Source organism: Leptidea sinapis, chromosome 4, assembly GCF_905404315.1.
Source record: "Leptidea sinapis chromosome 4, ilLepSina1.1, whole genome shotgun sequence".
Classification (NCBI taxonomy): Eukaryota; Metazoa; Arthropoda; class Insecta; order Lepidoptera; family Pieridae; genus Leptidea; species Leptidea sinapis.
The window spans coordinates 10,465,997-10,486,122 of NC_066268.1; the positions used below are offsets into that span (position 1 = coordinate 10,465,997).

The 20,126-nt window shown below is 35.6% G+C and overlaps 1 protein-coding gene across 1 annotated transcript; it reads right to left on the reverse strand.

Moving 5' to 3' along the window:
- Positions 1–1,426: 1,426 nt before the first annotated feature.
- Positions 1,427–19,486, reverse strand: LOC126979795 (mitochondrial uncoupling protein Bmcp). Its single transcript, XM_050829338.1, has 7 exons — positions 19,186–19,486; positions 18,793–18,940; positions 12,253–12,457; positions 11,236–11,493; positions 10,641–10,730; positions 9,144–9,324; positions 1,427–8,019 (listed from the first exon to the last, which is right to left on the reverse strand). The coding sequence occupies exons 1-6, from the start codon at positions 19,247–19,249 to the stop codon at positions 9,205–9,207; spliced, it is 885 nt and encodes a 294-aa protein (XP_050685295.1). The 5' UTR covers positions 19,250–19,486; the 3' UTR covers positions 1,427–8,019; positions 9,144–9,204.
- Positions 19,487–20,126: the final 640 nt, after the last annotated feature.

Below are 20,126 nucleotides of genomic sequence, written 5' to 3' on the forward strand. Positions count from 1 at the left end.
TCTAATAATTTGAACAAATGCATAAGGTTGACAGTGAATAAATTTCCCATGAAGAAAGCAAACATAGAGTGTTACAAGCAGGGCCGGATTTAGGACAGGGCAACCGGACTAGCCCGGGGCCACTACAATAATCGGCCCCCACAATAGCGAAATAGTCTACTAAACAATTTTTCCTTTTATATTTTTTTTTGCGATTTGCCTTTACCTACCTACAGTACCTAATTTGTACGAACATGATTATTATTAAATATACAGAGAAATCATCAATCTATATCTATTAACTCCAATCAGGCAATCAGTAAAAGATCAAAATGAGAATGAATCGCTGATAAGCACTTGCAATTTACATCTTGAGGGAGTAGCGCTCATTTTCAATAATCAAAATCATTAAAAACAGGCTTCGAACCACGAATGGACAAGAATCAAATTTCAGACAATTCTTATTCCAGATTATATTTATAAATGTTTGTTAAATAATAAAAAAATCTTTAAGTACCTACTTGGTTTAACAATAAATAGCCTGTTATATTATAAGCATTTGTAAGGAACAGAGAATAGAATGGAATGTTATAAAGAAAAAAGAGCAGAGGGAGCCAATACAAAGATGGGAGTACAATTTACTGTAGGGTTGGAATGGAGCGGCACAGGATCGCGCGATAAGTGAAGGGATTTAGAGGAGGCCTATGTCACATGTCAATGACCTGATTACTTCTTTTTCAAGTGAAACTTCTAATGCGACCTCAAAGTTCCAACAAGGTTGCGTTTAACGCTTTAGCATTGTTGTGATTTAAAAGTCGATGAAACGAAAAAGAGCTGACACATAAAATCATAATATTCAACATGGGAGAAAATGATATAGGAAGCATTATAAAGTGTTTTGGTACCAGGCGATCATAGGTGAAGAAGAGATTGTTTTATGTATGACGCGAGTATACCTTAATATATTCTGACGCCATGCGCACGACGCATTACTACATAGAGACCATAGGAGAAAATATACATATATATTAGTGGTGATGGTAATGTCCTGTTTTCATAGCGGTTGAAATCATGTGTCATCCTAGCAACACGTACCAGCACTCCATATGCAGTTAAGAGGTTCATACACAATGCAGGTTTCACTTCTGACATGTGTACTTTGTACGCACGCAATTTTTTTCTTCTTAATTTTTGATTAATTCCTAATTTCATTCATATGATCTAGAATAAAAATCTCATGATAGATTCCATGTGCAATTGAGTACTCCTCAAAATTTAAATGGATATTATGTATATGGGAACACGGACGTGAGTGAAATACAAGATGGCTGTCAACACAAGACATCATGCATCTCATTTTTATTCTGCTACATTTTACGGCTCATTTGACTTTCAGGTTTCTATTAATTATATGTCCAAACTAAACTTATATTAAAATGAAACACAGTTTGATCTAAATAAATTTATTAAATAAATTATGTTGACGTTGAAAACGGACCATAGCGGATTACGACATAAAGCTGTACAAGCAGAACAAATTTTGTAAATTTATTGTTCAAACACAAATTTATCGAAGAGAATATAATTATATTTCGAAATATACTTAAATCTTGAATAAGGAATATACATATTTACTTGGATAATTAATTTATACGTCCAGATGGAATCTCTTGCTGTTATACAACCGATAAAAACAGGCCAGGAATATTAGTTTAGTGTGCGTGACAAGCTACGTCTTACGCTCTCGATTATGACACTTTGTGTGCGTGAATTTCTCAAAATAGAGGTTAACTCTAAACTTTTTTTCGAAGTTTTCACAGCTGTTATAGTCTATCTAGACTTATAAATGATCTAAGTATATTTAGTGTCACCCCTATGGTCAGACCATGCGCCCTTCTAACGAGCATTCCGCCCTCTGATAGGATAAAGCCATGTTCACATAATCTAAACAACCACAGCCAGCTAAAGGTTAAACCTTTGTTACATAGCTTTCGTTCGTTAAATAATGTAGACTCGGCCTCACACGAAGTTAAGTCGCCACTTCCACGAGCGAGTGCATTCTCTGTTCTCCATTCTCCTCGACACCGACTACCCGATTAACGGTAACACAAGGCTACTGAAACCCGCTTGTACGGAACACGACCGGTGCATGAGGACGCGCGTTTTGCTCACACTCAGCGACTTGGTGTAACGCCGTGTCGAAGGCGGAGGTGCGTTCTGGCATGACGATAAATTCACTCGCTCGTGAAGGTGGCGCTTTACTTACCAGACTTATTATAGTATCATTTATAATTAGCTATATATTTTCATGTAACATGATACGGCGCAGCGTAACTAGTCTATACTTATTGAAGTTATACTTCTTTAGGCACGTTATGAATAAATGATGAGAGTGAAATATTAAGATGCGCGCGCATCACTATCACACAAAAGTAACAGGGTGAAGTTGGTTCCTAAAATTTTCTGACATTTGCGACATTCGTTATTTATTTTTCGGTATCTTCGTCCATTATTAGGATAGACAAAGGGTTCAAGCCCATACAGCCATATTCGTTATTTAATAATTAATTGTCAAAGCCATTGTTGCAAGATTTTTACAATATTGTTCTTTCTACAAATGCAGAATAAGCCTTTGTTAGGCTAAAGAAGTATAACTTCTTGCGTGCATACATAAGTACACACGCACTTTTTTGTATATTGTTTTGTTGAAAGCAATAATATGTACCTACACTATGAACTTGAATACACATGTACAATACCTACATATTATATACAGCTTCGAATAGGAGAGCGTAGCCCGGGTCAGTCATATCTTGCATTGTACCTTGGCTATCAAAATACTCTTTATTTCATTTTTTAAATGCGATAGAACGTTTCGACTAACGCCTGCGCGACTCAAGTAAGGGAGAGATCTATAGACCGTACTTAAACTTTGCTCAGACTTTACTTAAGTAAAACTCAGCCGAACTCAAGCTTAGCGCAACGTTTAATTTGTTATTTATAGCCAAAGCTGAGATTACACTGAGCTGCTCAACTAAGATAGTCCAATTGAAAGGTTAAGCGCAAGTTTAATTATACACAGTATATTGTCGATTATTATTAAACAATTTTTTACAATAGAAAGTATACTCAAATTATAACAGTATCCCAAACTTTGATTATTAGTTTTGTTTATGCGATTTGCGGTCTTGTTAACATATTTGGCATGAGAAACGGAACGCATTTTCGGATACGTGACAGCAAAATTGTACAAACACATACCTACATATCAATGACTAGTAACATACACCTAACTATACCGATGCTTGTATTATACGAGAATTTTAAAACGTCGAGCTATTGTGATGACGCAAGGAATTGTTGATTTTTTTTTGTTCGGCTTATAGTCTGAGTTTTTCCTAAGTCTTCGTTATGGTGGACTTAAGCCTGTGCTTAGCTAGCACTCAAAGCTATGTTTATATAACGAACTGAGACTTAACTCTCTAGATTAGTCTGAGCAAAGTCTAAGTACCGTCTATTAATCTCAGTATGAGAAGCAACTACAAGTAGTTAAATTCAAGTGTTGAGAGTAAAATATATGAAGCATTTGTTAACAACAACTGTATTTTAAAATGATTTATTAAATTTATGGTATAACAAAAAAAAATCCAAATATATTACTTATCACTATTAGAAGCATGTGAGCTCCATCATATAGTCATCAGTTCCATACTATTACTACTTATTTCACACCGGATCTGGCTGTTAACAAAATAATTAACGATTTATAAAATACTTTGTCACTTAAATCCGAATAACAAATAAAAGATAAACGCAACTTTTTAAAAGCATTAGTTACCTATAATTATATATATACATATATTTTGTAGTATAGTTTTACAATAACGAAATACTAAAAGCAATTAAAACAAACCCATCAAATAATTATATTGTTAACAGTGTCATAAGGTGTTTTCATCATTCGTTACAGGTCAAAGTTTTAATCATAGTACACAAAAAGATATCGTAACTATTTATCAAACATAGGTTTCATAAAATTATATAAAATAACGCATAAAAAAAGTCAATAAAGGTGACAACTGTATGATTATTTAGTATTACATACTTAACAACCAAGTTAGCATAGTTTTGGCAGATACTTACATCCTATAAAATAATATGTTAAATATTATTTTAACATAAAATGACTAAGAATTTTTGTAATATGAAGCTAACTCCTGGACTATTACTATAAATATTGCTATTGTTACAAGTAATCGTACTTGTTTTGTTTTCAGAAAACAATTCAAGAAGAAAAAAATTTAATAACGATGAAGGTGTTTTAATATAAATAGGTGGAAAACTTTACATAGGAGCTTAAAAATAATCGAATTGTGCACAAACGAACACATTACAGCTAGAGATACAACAATATACTAGGTGAAGACTATGTCTAACGCCTTAAATCTAAACGCACTTTGTGCCTTACAGCAAACATGATATGTCGACACTAGATCATAATACACGTTACACGGGACACAGCGTGGTGTCCCGGTGAAATATACCCCGTACACCTCACGCAGTACATCACAGAGTTACAAACACAATAGCTATTTATGCAACTGTTGTGTAATAAAGGGTATTAAAACACGAATGTGGGTGATAATAGTATCACATGAGTGCTTTAATACCTAATTATCAACAGTTGTATACAGGACTTTATCTACACCCATATTTTTTTTTAGTTTTTTTTACCGCTCATTGTATAGCTTTTGTAAGTATTTATTCTTTGAAATTTTTTATCCCCTGTATTCCTTATTACTTTTCATTCTCCCAGTTGAGTGTTCTGTTTTCTTTTTCGTATGTAAATTCTATCTGCGGAAACTTGTAATTAGCTTATATTCTTCTTCTGAATTTAATGACTAATTTCTTTAAATTAGGCTGTAAGTTTTTTTTTACAATAAATAAAAAAAATAAAATAAAAGATTCTGAAACAGTTAGCTTACGGCTTACATTTAAAAAAGCCAGTCCTAGTAACCATTACATCATCCAAGCGAGTGTTGTAATGTTGTACTGAATTTCATTACAACACTCGTTTGGATGATGTAATGGTTATTAGGACACCGGGTGTTTTATTGTTGGCAATAAGCTAACTGTTTTAGAATCTTTAATAGAGGATTTAAAGCATGGGTGTAGATAGAATAGTTTTATAGAGAAACAGGATTAATCTCAAACGTTCGCCATCATGTAAAATGGCGTCCAAAATGGCGGTCTATGAACTCAATAACCCACTTACGACCGCTTGCAATATTCCATCGTTAAGAGGAAACAATAGCAGTCATTCTATCATTTTTATCTTTCTGTATATATAGCATTTATTGATATTGTAAATGCTACATTACTTAAAACGGCTTAAATAAATAGGCCGCAAGCAGTAGCCTAACCTACAAAGTCAATAAAAGAAGCGTAGAAATTAAAACATTCCCAAATAGCATAATATATCCTTCGTATGCGATTCCCAAAATTTCGTTATAATTTGTTTACTTTTGAGAAGGAAATGCTCGGGGAAAAACAGCTTAATTTTTGAGTTTTTTACTTATAGTTTTCAGTCGGAGCTACAGTTGTTCAATCGCGCTAATCTTTGTCCTTTGAATAATTTAGAGTCGTCTTTTGTAGAATTCTTAAATCTATGATAGGCGTCAGCTAATGTTACCTCTTAATGTAAGATTATTTTGAACCCAGATTGCTTGTCATCCGTCAATGGATCCAGATCAGCATTCCAATATCTTAATTTCCAAATCCATTATAGAAAACGCTCATTTCTCATATTCATACAAATATCAATCTGAAAGATACCAATTTGTCCTCCCATAGATGGATGGAAGAAACATATAAAGATAACAATCGATGCATCGGATATAAAATCAGAAAATAGATTCCATTATCAATCTCAGATCGTCTATTTAAGATTGCGATTGAATATTATACAAAGCAATAGTAAGTAATAAACGCTGGTGTTTCATAAAATTGGTATGTCTATAAATTTTCATGTACTCTGTATATACTACTTGTATTCTACTTCTAATATATAAAATTCGCTTGTCGCGATGTTTGTTACCAAGTAAATTTTTTATTCATTTATATGGCAATACGTTTGCCGAGTCAGCTAGTAATTCTCTAAATATTTATTTATACATATAATTTTATTTATACGACTATATTTTAAATGGGTTGAATTATATCTTTCAAATAGGTATCAAATTTTTCTATTAACGGTGATTTCTCATCCATAGTTATTTCTAATTCAAGAGTACCTCAGGGACCTTATCTCGGGCCTCTACTATTTTCATTGTATTAAACTTTTAGAGTACCTATTCAATGTTCTAGTTCTATAGGCCGATAAGATGAAACTATATAAAATAACCAAAGAGAAGACGACAAATTTACGTTCGAGTAAACTTACATTAATTCTTCGATTTTATTAACAACATTATCTAAATACATAATAAATATATCTTATACAGGTTTTCGCCTATTCGGCCTTCAACTAACACAGTTACAACTATATTACAGTACGCTCTAATACAAAAGCACACCGCCGCTATTACTAAAGAATGAAAACATAATTCGACAGTTATAATATATTACAAATATGTGGTCGGCCTGTCTAATTTTTCTTTGAAATTTTACTCCTGTGGAGTGATTGGGATAAAAAATTGAGATAAAATATTTTTGACGATTCGTATTTACAGCGTCAATATTTTCCGACAACCAAAGAGGATGTAACGTAAGAGGCGCGACTGCCTAAGTAAAAATAGAAATTTAGTTTACTATGAAACGAGCAGTGAGATTTGACATAAGTTTGAAATAGTAATTACAATATGGCGACGAAGATTTCGGCTATTGCCGTTTTTACAACATTATAACATTGCTTCATAAGATACATAATAGCTTTAAGGGTAATATACACTTCTACAATAAAGTCCCAGCCACTGTTCAGACATTATCTATAAATAAATTTAAATGTTATATAAAAAAATGGCTGTGCCGTAAATCCTATTACTCCACTGCTGAATATCTAAATGATCGGACAGCCTGGGACTAGATTGTGATTATTTAATAGCGATAGAAATGACTGTACAATATTGTATATTTTTATTGAAAAGAGCGCAATAAAAAGAATGCTGGGAGAGTTTCTTGCGCCGCTTCTTCTCTCTCAGAGCGCCATTTGTTTCCGAAGCGGTAGTAGTATCTAGTAGTATAAGAAATGACATCAAAAAGAATTCTAAAGGAATCAATTTTGAGAAAATAAATGCCTTTTATGCCTTTTATAGACGTTATCTGTCAATCCACCAATCAATGCACATTTCATACGATCGCTTTTTTCTTAGAGAGTTTGCTTAGGCTGGTTAATAGCCTCGAGTATAGTGTATCATCATATCGTCTTTCTTTATTTATGACGACCATTACAACAAGTAATTATGGTAACCTAGACATCAAAGAACTACAGTTTTGTATAAAAATTAATTACAATAATAAATCTAATGGTGTGGCCATAGTGTTGCGACAAGGCGTTAGATGATAGAAGGTGTCGCGACACGTCAAAGCATTTGGTCATGTCATTCACATATAAAAGTTTTGAAGTTACTTTTGTTTTGCTTAAGCAAAGAAATAGAACTCCATCGTGCGTACCATAAGTAGACACAGAATATTTTTGTTCAAGTAAGTAATATTTCGTGCAAAGTACTTTACGTCATTTTTAACATTAGAGCAAAGATAAACAATCGAGGCCCAAAATATATATGTATGAAAAATATTATTGTTTTTGAACAGTGTTAGTATTAATAACGAGATATTTTAACAAAATCGACAAAACCTCATTTCTTGGCAAAAAAACTGTTATATGGGCTTATTTAACAGACGACTACGGGTATGTCAGCAAAGAATATTCGAAAACAATATTATAACGGTTCCTACCTACTATATGTTATCTCAATAAAATACATTTATTCTTAACAATAAAATTGAACTAAAAGCGTAGTTTGCGGACTTGCACTTCATCTGAAAATAAAATATCGTATATAATATTATTAAAATACTTCCAAATTAATGAAACAGACTAACCAAAGAACTTTTCTAATAAATGTAAGTAAGTATATCTTTATTTGGAACAAACACTACAAATACACGTGAACATTTACAAAATATAATAACAAATAACATGAAAAAACTTATCTAAAAAATAACTATAATATGCCTAATCTAATTAAAAACTAACATGCATTAAAAACTACAGTAAGGCTTATTCTATACCAACATAATAAGGTGGTGTTTGCAGTGTTTTGTCACAAAAAGGTTTGCTACTCAGCATATTAGTTGGGTATCACCCAACACTGATTTTCAGTAGCTACCTTCAATAAGGCGGCCGTCGCGATTACAGCCACAAGTGCTTCCATTATTAAATACAATAATTATGTATATAATAAATAATAAATAAATAAATGATAGTACTCAAAAACATAAGGTAAAAAATAATATTATAGTAGACGGCTTGGTCGTAACAGTTAGTAATTAGATATATATTGATTATCTAATATGTAAAATTCTCGTGTCCCGGTGTTTCTTACCAAATTCCTCCGAAACGGCTGCACCAATTTGTATGAAATTTTGTGTGCGTACCGAGTTGTGTCGTTAAATGTAATATGTATGTTGATGATACATGACAATTATTATTCAGGTTGTATCATACAGAGCTGGTGTGTTAGCTAGACATCGATACATCGATGTATACCGCCACGATACACGTCAATCACTAGCAAGTGAGACTACAGAAAAAAGTGAGCGTCTCCTGCGTTAGCCGCGCCTCTTGACGCGAACGTTATATTTTTTTGGCACACTTTTTGTAAGGCGCGGTGCAGCGCGGTCTGTCAGATCTACGAGAATATTTTGTGTGTCCGACTTTTTGCGCATCGTATGCGTTACTGCATATAATTCTATCGGTTTTATTATCACAGACTAAAAAGCGCGTCACGGATAGTCTGCCGTCTGCGATAGGCCTAAAACGTCACGATCATGGCGGCTCCCTTTTTGGCGAGACTACTTGTCGTTAAAAATTTAAGTAGAATTATTTTGAGGAATAAAAAATACCAGTTGGCTATCGAATCTAAAAACATCGAAAACATTACCGTATTGCGTTCGGGGCACAACTCTATTGATGTGTCAAATGTCACGGCACGGCGAGCAGCGCTAGTAGAGCTGCTTAAGCTGCTCATACGTGATGAAGAAGATAATGTTCCAGGGACCCATCCGCAGCCACGTGGGCACGAACCCCTTGTACAGCGCCGAGCCGCCTTCGCTTCGGACCGTCTGGAAACACACCACATGACTCATTCACTGCCTAGTTGTGCCGCGTTTCTACATTCTCTTTGTACACAAATTAAATTTGAAAACAAAATTTTATCAACGATCTGAGACTCGAACCCACGACCTCTAACGTTCCGTGCCAGTGCTCCGCCAACGGAGCTAACCGTTCGAGTGTCGTATCGTCATAAAATCTTGTATGCTTCGTTCAACTCTCAGGTTGTGGTTTCATCTACATGATCTACTTTACAGTTGATAACCTGCTCAACCCCAATATTTGCATATTAGGAAATTAACTTGAGATGTCTCTCTTTTAAATCTAAACTATTTCTTATGTTTTTAAAGTGATAACCCTTACTTCTACGATTAATACACTAATAATATTTGAAAACATTTTTTTTTTATTAATCCTAGAAGTGAGGGTGATCACTTTAAAAACATAACAAATTATTTTCTTTGTTGTAATTTTAAGTTATGACAAACTATAGTGCATTCAGTTCCTGTAGAAATAGAGAGATACCTATAGACACAGACGCATTGGTATCTGATTGGCTAATATAATGCCAAATGCCAATTGACTTTCGCGCCGGTTAATAAACAATTGTTACCGAGCACCGGCATACTCGCACGCAATACGCATATATAATAATTCATCAGTGGTCAACGGCCCTATTCGCATCGCATCAAAGTACAATGTGTAACTCAATTCATCCACCAAACGCCGAAACGACAGTAACACACAATTAGCACCAGGAGTTCCTAGAGGATTAGCGGGGGGCCCAGCTGCAGATCAACTCTTACTTGAAATCTCCGGTATGTCTGTCTATTGTGTCGCCATAACTGATTTTCATTTTTGCAGTGTCATTTCCCATCAAAATATTCAATGGCCAAACTCCCGCCGCTGAACCACATTAGTAATGAATTTCCATTAAATTTTCTGTCCACACTGAAATAAATAAATGTAATAAATGAGGCATTTTCTTACAGTTATCACTTGTATGTGCTGGCATCGCGCTGCGGCCATCCACTGTGACCTCAAGTTGTATCAAAAATCGACCGTTAAGATAATAATATAAATATAATAATATAAAATGCACGTAGTTCCTGTAAAACGTTCCAAGCCACAAAATTCACATTGTTAGGAATTCATGTTTAAAGTTTTGTAAATATTAGTAGGGCAGTAGGGCTGCCATTTTTTGTCAGTCCGTTAATATGAATCACGTGACCATTTTGGGTTCTTAACTCAATTTCGACATGATTGTGGTTTGGATCGTTTTTCTGGAACTTCGTCCAAATAATCTTCTGCCGTTCACCACACGTACCTGCAGCAGACAGTCCACGGTTCCCTTGTATATCCTGACGCCGCCGACCGCTGCTACACCCTTCACGTTTCTTTGGTTCATCAGACGCGTCTGTAAACCGTTATGTTTCATGAGCTATTGACAATTAATATAACAGATAAAACAAATTGGATATCTAATACAAAAGACCTACACCGTATAACAGAAACTAAACCATCAGATACCCTGTACACTTTCGATTTTGCCGCCGCCCGCACGCCCTTCGGAGGGTACCTAAATGAAATAGGTGTGTGATCGGGGAAAAATTAAAATGGCCGCTGGTAGAGGAGTCGAAACTTTTATAATTGGATACGTTAATACTTTTTTTTCACTTTTTTTTAATGTCATTATTTCTTATCTCAAAATTTATATGTACTTACTACTTGAAAGCGATACACATTAAGATATAGTACAGGATTTTCTTGACATCCTGTATAATCAGTACGTAGAAAAAAAATATGAAAACCTAATGAGCCAGTTAGAAGTTAGAAAAATCTGACCGACTTACATACTGATTAAATTAAAGAACACAATAAGAACTATTCAGTTAAATGTGAAACATTTAACATTAACATACCCGGATGACATCGAGCGGCGTACTGGCGACGGCGCTGCCCAGGCTGGCCAGCAGACTCGACAGCAGGTGGTTCAGCGGACGATCACCCAGCGTGGGTAGCAGCGCTCGCTTGCTGGCGTCGTAGACGGGGAGCTCCACAGCGGCGATGACAGCAGCGCGCTGCGATGTGGGCCCTACGCCACGCCAAAGCCCGCGGACGCCCTCGTTGCGGTAGATGTCCACGAAGCAACGCACGAGGCTACCTTTCTCCTCACCAACCTGCACACACCCATTCCTCGATCAAACTAAAAAATACACCATGCCATCAATGTCTTCTTTTGATTTTTAAAACTTATTGAAACAGGCGTTATTTTGCGGAAATCCATAATAGTCTAATAATGGACTATGGTCTATTAGTCTCCTACCAGTTTGGCGAGTCAACGTGTCATGAGGATACCTCGTGTAGATGGGAAATATGTGTCGAATTGTTCGAAGACAAATATTGGCGGAATTAACACTCAAGAAAACACAATATAATGTTTTTCTAGGCACATGTTTGTGCAAATTTAGCTTTAATCAAATCAAATCAAATCAAAATCAGTTTATTCACGTAGGTCACGGAAATGACACTTATGAATGTCAAAAATATTTTTCTTATTGAATCTACCGCTACTTCTTAAAGGGTAGACAAAGAAGTCCCTAGTTTTAAGTCAATATCCGGACGAACGAGCCTTGTTCGGATTTTTAAGAATGTACAAAACTTGAACAAAAAAAAACTAATACTAACTAAAACTAGTACAGGACATCTGGATTCGAACCGGGGTCTTCTGCTTTCCGGATCACCGGATATATGAATTAATGGCTTTCTAGAAAATGTTAAAGGATAACCCCCTTATTCATAATAGTCTGCTAACTTAAAGCATTGCTTATTCTCACTGTGTCTTTTTCTATTGACCTAATTCAGGATGAGAAAAAACACTCCTAAGCGGCTGTTTATAAGTTAGCGGACCATTATGAATAAGGGGGTAAGTTACGTACCTGCATGCGCACTTTGAGCACGTCTGTGGGGTTGGCGATGGCACTTGCTAGCCCGCCCGAGGCGGCCGCACACACCGTGTTGGTGGGGAGGTGCTCCCGGGCTCCGCCATCCGCGCGCCGCGCTGCCAGGATGCGCTTCATGGAATAGTAGGTGCCGAACTTGATGGTGCCGTAGGTGGCCTGCCGCAGAACCGCCGGCCATATCCTGTGCGACAATCATTACTCAGCACAAAGTACTTGGGCGTCACCCGATGGTAAGTTATTACCGCCTTGCCCGGTTACCGATCCTTGACGCGCTTTCAACCTACAACCTATCAAAATCGACTAGTGCCATTTGGCACAAGATCTTTCATATACACCAAAATCGGAAGTCCCGTTTGGCACACTACGCCCTGACCAAGCTCTGACTCTCATTTTGTTTATAAGATAGTTTATTTTGCATGGTCTTATAGCTTGTTTCAATAGTTTTCTTATATATTCTCTCTAATCATCCTAATTATAAGCAATCTATTAATGTACGTAAAATAGACGCTGCGCGCGCGCCAAAATTGCGCTGATCTATGCGATACCGCGGCGTGGGGGCACTTGAAACACCGCCAAAGAAACTTCCTTCTGAAGCTTGTCCAAAGACGGAACCGATGCACCGGGCTACACACGCCACGCATAACATTACGAGGGTGACACACAAGGACCTTTTTAGGACTGGCCGACTAGCTGACTGGCGGGTAAGCAATACAATAAAAAATAAGCTTAGATTTTGAAAAATTTTCTGTGTCACGTCAGCGTGATTTTAACGCATAAGAAATTATTTTTTATAACCCTTTTTTTTATGAAAATAAGGGTCGAGACGAGCAGGACGTTCAGCTGATGGTAATTGATACGCCCTGCCCATTACAATGCAGTGCCACACAGGATTCTTGAAATACCCAAAAATTCTGAGCGGCACTACAACTTCGCTCGTCACTTTGAGACATAAGATGTCAAGTCTCATTTGCCCAGTAATTTCATTAGCTACGGCGCTCTTCAGACCGAAACACAGTAATGCTTACACATTACTGCTTCACGGTTGAAATAGGCGCCTTTGTGGTTGGTACCCATAATGTAGCCGGCATCCTGTGCAAAGGAGCCTCCCACTGAGACCTATAAGCAGATTCGGACAATTTGACCGAGAGCTATAAACTCCGACGTTTTGATTGTTGCCGTGAAATGGTTTAATGAATTAACAGAGGTGACTCAAATGCTGTGTTCGACATACCTACGGGTGACGAAAGCTGGATTTATGGCCTTATGATCCCGGAACCTAAGGCAACCTGGTTAGTGGGTAAACATCGACTTCTGAGGATTTGCTAACAAAATTTTAGAGGATCGAAAGTTCCTTCAGAGTAGTACACAAACAACTGTTTGCCTCTCGACTTGGAAAAAGTTCCGGAAACGACCTCACAGTAAGATCCTTCTTAACTACTTCGTTGCACACCTACAAACCAACTATAGACTATTTCGCGACATCACAAGTGGAATTCAGCCGCCGAATGGCCCTGACATCGCACCTTGATTATTATTTATTTTCGAAAATAAAAGAAAAACTTCGAGAACGTTTTACGTACGCCTGGGCAGCTGTGGCTGCGTTTCAAAAGGCCGTTGAAGAGTGGACAAAGTGATTTAATCAGTGGTTTCATCGGATGAAGCGATGTATATTGAGTGAATTGAACACTATTTTGAAAATATATAAGAAAACATTGCAATATACCTAGACTTGCCATAAATACTGAATAAAAGAAAAAATTTCTATTGCAAATAACATTTATTACTCTTACAGTGTGTTAATTTAACACATAAAATATAAAAAAATAATAAATAAAATAATTTAAAATATAAAAAGCTTATTCAATGTGGTCTCCATTGGCTGCAATACAATCGTTTAAATGTTGTGTTGAAGCCAGTTATCAATGGAAGCACAGACTCTTTCCATGGCAAAATTCTTCACTGCCAATCATATGGATTGATTAAGGGACTCCAAATTAAAATGGCGTTTAGAGCTAGCCGTACTCTCTGACCATAAATCATAATCCAGCGGATTAAGATTTTGACTAAACAACGGCCGGTCTTCAGCTCTGATGAAGTCTGAATTTTTCGATTCCAACCAAGACTGCGTAGACCGAGCTATATGACCCGGCACCAAGTCTTGCTAGAAGGTTTTGATACCTTTTTCACAAAAGTATGGCACAGAAACTTTGGGAAATCTGATCAAAATAAATGTGACAAGTACTCTTTGCAGGCCTGTACTGCATGCATTCATATTTATTGATTGTGTAGGTCATATAATTAGTAAATGTTACTATTCAGCTGATATCTATAATGAATAAGATGCATTGATATTTCTTATAATTTAATTTAATAGGTGTTCTTTTCTTAGGAAAATAAGGGAAGAGATGAGCAGGACGTTCAAATGATGGTAATTGATACACCCTGCCCATTATAATGCAGTGCCAGTCATAATTATTTAAAAACCAAAAATTCTGAGCTCTGAACTGCGCTTTTCAAGGTGACGCCTTGAGACATACGATTTCAGGTCTCATTTGCCCAGTAATTTCACTAGCTACGGCACCCTTCAAATAATCTAGCCGGCAACTGGTGCAAAGGAGCCTCCCACTGGTTACCATCAAATGAAAATCTTGTTTTCACTCTACAATTATAAAAAAGACAGAGATTTGATATAACATAAATAACATGCAGTAAATCCTCCAAACAAGAAAGATAAGAATGGATTTAGTCACAAAACTATTAAGATAATAATTATTTATTGTAAGATAATTGTCTTTTAGATAACATTGACATTTATTGATACTAAGCCTTATTTGTAACAAATGAAACAAAACAGATGAACGAACTGATTATTTCTCCTTGGTATACAACAATGAAGAAAATTTAATTAAATTTATTGTTTTTAAAATTTTAACATTTAACTCAACTCTACGGGCCTATTAAATTTGGGTTATGTTAAATGTAAACTAGGTTACAATTTTTTTTTAAATCCCTTATTGGCTACCGTGCCTAGCTGGCACACCGCGCGTTGCGCGTTGCGCCTATTGTCAAGCGACGCCAAGGTTACCGCATGACGCAACGGGCTCGGGTTACAACATAATTTATTGCTCTTCAAGTGTTTGGGTTTGTTTATAAAAACGAATGTGGACGCTTTTGTTTTTAAACAAGCTAGGGCTTTGTTAAATAAACTTAAACAATAGATACTGCGTAATTTAAACAAATTTCCTATAAAGTAGTCATGTATTTTTTATGATTTTTTACATTTACCTACAGATTACATTTCGATTATTACTAATGAATGTAGTAATTTTTTTATAAGTAAAACATACTTCAAAGTTACTAATTAGTAATAGAATAGTTACTAAAACATCATAGATAATACAAAAAAGAATTTTTAAATTGTCGTATTTTACACAGATAAAGTTTTGAAATCCCCTTTTCTCCCTCCCAACCTCTCCTCAAATACCAAGTCGCCAATGCCAACTGGCATCAATTTTCATTGCTGGACTCTACTATGGATTCAGAAAGTGACTCTTTTACAGAGATAACAACATCTAATTGTCTCCAGATATATGAGAAGTTCATTTCGTAAATTTTACAAGCTGCTAATTCTTCCATTCCCATAAAAAATCCTGACCGAAAATTAACTTCTTCCCCTCCTTGGTGGGATGCTGAATGCACCGCCATGGTCCGCTCGCGAAAAGAAGAAAATATTCTCCACATCTTGTAGAATGATAGATTATATTTCCTTTAAACAGATTTCTGCTCGCACATCAAGACTTCTTTCGAAAAAGAAATCCCTTGGATGGCGTCAATTCTGTGAATCCTTATCTCCCCTTTCTCTCGTTTGGAAAAATATAAACACGTATCGTAGAGGTTTTGACATGCCGGACATTTCAAACAATGACCCAAACTCTTTTATTAATGACTTCTTTTGCCATCTAGCTCCTCCCTACATCCCTGAATCTGATTGCCTGTTTACCCCCGATTCGATTTCTCCCCTTTCCGACTCAGACAAAATGAACGATCCTCTTTCCTTCTCCGAACTAGCATCTGTTCTTGATCACCTTCGTGATTCCTCCCCTGGTGCGGATGGTATACCTTATTCCTTCATTTGTAAATCCTCTACCACTAGCAAAAAAGTCCATCTTAATATGCTCAACTCGTTCTATTCCTCCTGTGTAATCCCGAATTCTTACACACAAATTATTATAATGGGCTTAAACCTGGCAAGGACCCATTGGTTTCTTCCTCCTATCGTCCCATTGCTTTGTCGTCAGTTCTGGCCAAAATTATGTAGAATTTGGTAAAAAAACAGATTGGAATGGATAATAGAAAATAAAAATCTCTTTTCTAATAGCCAATATGGCTTTAGGAAAGGAAAGGGTACGCTGGACAGCCTGAGCATCCTTACTTCTGAAATTCGTTTAGCACTCTCTAGAAGCGAGCATGTTGTTGGGGTCTTTCTAGATGCCTCAGCGGCATATGACAACATTCACCTTCCTCTCCTCAGGCAGAAAATGCACCAGCTGAGCGATAATCGATACGTATTTACATCGCAAATATGTAAAAGCTAATATTCTTCAGTACAGCTTTCCCGTACACGAAATAATGAATCAGAATTTTCGCCAGTTGGTAGCAAGAGTGAGATGTGAAGAAATTTACAAACCAAATAAGCATATTTATAGTTCACCATTAAAGTATTTAAAATTTTTGGATGTAACCACATTTAAAATTTGACAAGACCTGAGTTATGTTCGGACAATCATAAAAGGTCTTTTTAAAAATTATTATTTATTATACAAATAACTAATTACAATGATATTAAAACATGTGTTACTTGAAACAAGTCTGGAGCGAAAGTGAATTATAAAAATATTAAATTATAGACAATCGAAGTTCAGCGTCAGTTGTTCAATCTGCCACTCAGCTCTTTCACACTGATGGGGCCCCGGTAACGTTGGTCATACAAATATATTATGTTGATGTCCGCTTACACTACATATAACAAAAAGATACCCTCAAAAAGATATCTAAGTCTAGAAGACAAATTGAATTTAATTCAAGGAACCTAAGATTTAAATAACCAGTTTATCTTATTATTTTATGTGAATAAAAATATTGTATTTGAGTATTAGTTTCTCTCATTAAAGGTTACTTAAACCTATTAAATCCAAATCCCTTTAGAACATAGAAATAACAAATATAAACACAAGCCAATAAATAAACATACAAACTTTCCCCGTTATAATATGAAAGTGATTTTTGATTAAAAACATAAAAGACCTCCAACTGAACAGAGCTTGATCGGAAAATAGGGACAGACTGACGAACGTAAAACTAGCAACCCTCATTTTCTTCTGGGTTTAAAAAAATACCTAACTGCTACTCCAATGATTTCACTGTCCAAATCGGGTTCTAAATTCAAGATATGGAGCTGAAACTAAAATAGTGTGTACATTGCTGCCTATTGACCAAAAATATTTTAAAAAACTGCAGAAATGTATAGACATAGCAGTCGAAGGTTATTATGGCGTCATTTGTGGCATGTGCCATATTTCGGATTTGATTTTGTATGAGGTGCATTGTCTATATGTATAGAATGTCATTGGTTCTATCCAACCCTTTATCCCCTCTAAGCCCTGGTTCTTTCCTCAAAAAAAAAAAAACTTTTCACTTCTGTTGTCATACAACTTGGAACTTGTCTGTTCCCCAGTATTTTTGGCCAAGATCCAGGTAAGGGACCATTCTATATGTGAATGTGGCCTTGAGGAAGGTACTCTTGAACATATTTTTTTCTATTTCCCTAAATTGTCAATTCCTTTATATGACCTTCTACCGAAGGATATCCCTCGCCCCATCAACATCCCTTTTCTTCTTACTTACTTTATGCCATTCCCCTTTCATAAAGATTCTTTGCAAATTTATTTCCCGCAATAATATTAAATAGTAATTTCTATCCTCCATACTTTCTTCGCTTCTATTAGGCACATATTCCCACTTACATTCACACATTTCTCCCTTAAATTCAGATTAGATACTAACAAGGTAGTTAATATTATAGGTGTTTATTACTAACAGTACTAACTCTAGTTGCCTATTCTTCAGTTCACAAAAACAAACCACACCTATATCAACCGATCATTTCCTATTAATCAGCTTCTTTATATACATCAATCAGCTAAATTAAAATAAAAAATCTCTCTACTTTAATATAAAAAAAAGTTTTAAAATTAAATACTTTTACTTTTATAGCCTGATAAATTAGCTTTCTTGTGGTATATTGTGTAGCTTGTCTTACTCTGTATATTTAAAGAAAAAATAATCTCTGTGTGCCCCCTGCGAGCAGACATAATATGTTTGCTTGCCACCTCAGTCCGTTTAATTATGTGGTATCTAAGATATATTAGAATCTTTTTCATATTATAATAATATGTAGATCTAACCTTCCTTCCTTTAAGTAAGATTTAATGTACTAAACCAATTTCATAGTCTTACCCGCAGTATAGAGCTTTGACACCCTCCTGCCTTGAGGTCTTAACAAAACAGTCCACCATCCCCGAGTACCGCAGTTCCACATGACGAGGGTCTATTTTCTGTCCTTGGATTTGTAGACGAGTTTTGGTCGTATCAATTGGAAAAGTTCCTGTTAAACATAACTGCTATCAATAATTATTGTCTTTATAAAATGCAAGAAACTACAGCTGGCTCTTGATTATATTATTGCCTAACTTATCCTTCTTGCCGCATGTAAAGCTTCTATAACAAAATGATAAAGAGAAGTGTCTTAATTAGTACCTACTGATTATAAAAATAATCATTGTAACTTTCATAGGTTAGAAGAAGAAATAGCCGAAAACTTGTTGGGATGACTATTTATCTTATGCTTACCAAATTCAGCCACAATCGACGCTAATCCGCCGTAAATGAATGGTCTCCAATCTCTATCTCCCATCACATGCACATAAATAAATGGATCCAATAAAAATATTAACAATATACTGTAACCAGTACAATGTCAGCCGCCACGATGGAAAGGAATAAATTTAAATATTAGGTTGTACCAAATAATACTTTTAAGCTCACGAGAGTTTTACTTATTTATTAGGGATTAATTATATAGTACATACCTAAAAACTAAATTAAAATATTCCTATTTGTAATTTGTAAACAACTACGTTATTTTTTTTTTAATTTTTGCCTTTTGGTGTTAAATATTTATGGCGCTTAGTAACTGGGAGTTTGAGTTACTGCCGTCTTCGTACTCAAGTCAGTTTGTACAAATAGACCGTAATTGATTTCTCTGCCAAGGCGCATGTGCAAGGATGGACAAGAAAAAAGGGCGGGAAACTTAAGATCGGTCGCACGTAATTTTAATAATTTTTCATTTTATTTTTAAATTTCATGTAAATATTTAGATATTTTGATCAGATAAGTTGTAATTTGTATATATTTTAGTAGTTAGTTTTTATTAAAGTGTTAATTTGTGTAAATTTCATCCTATTGGTAAGTCTTCTTCTTCTTCTTCTTCACTTTTATATGATATGATGGACCCCCCGGATGATCCTGGGGGGACAGCCCCTGATATAGGTCATGTAGTGACAATATCTAATAATGACGAAGGTAGCACGATGGATACAGATGGTTCTGTGTCTCAGACATCTTGTGGCCGTAAAAGAGTGTCAGCTCGACCCAGAATATGCAGACACTGTAATAAAAGACGACGAAAACACCGTGGTGATAAAAAGGATATTAAGGAAAGTGATTGCAAATGTGTAGACATTAGTGACAAACAAATTCTTTCCAAAGTCGATTCCTGCAATAATTCTTCT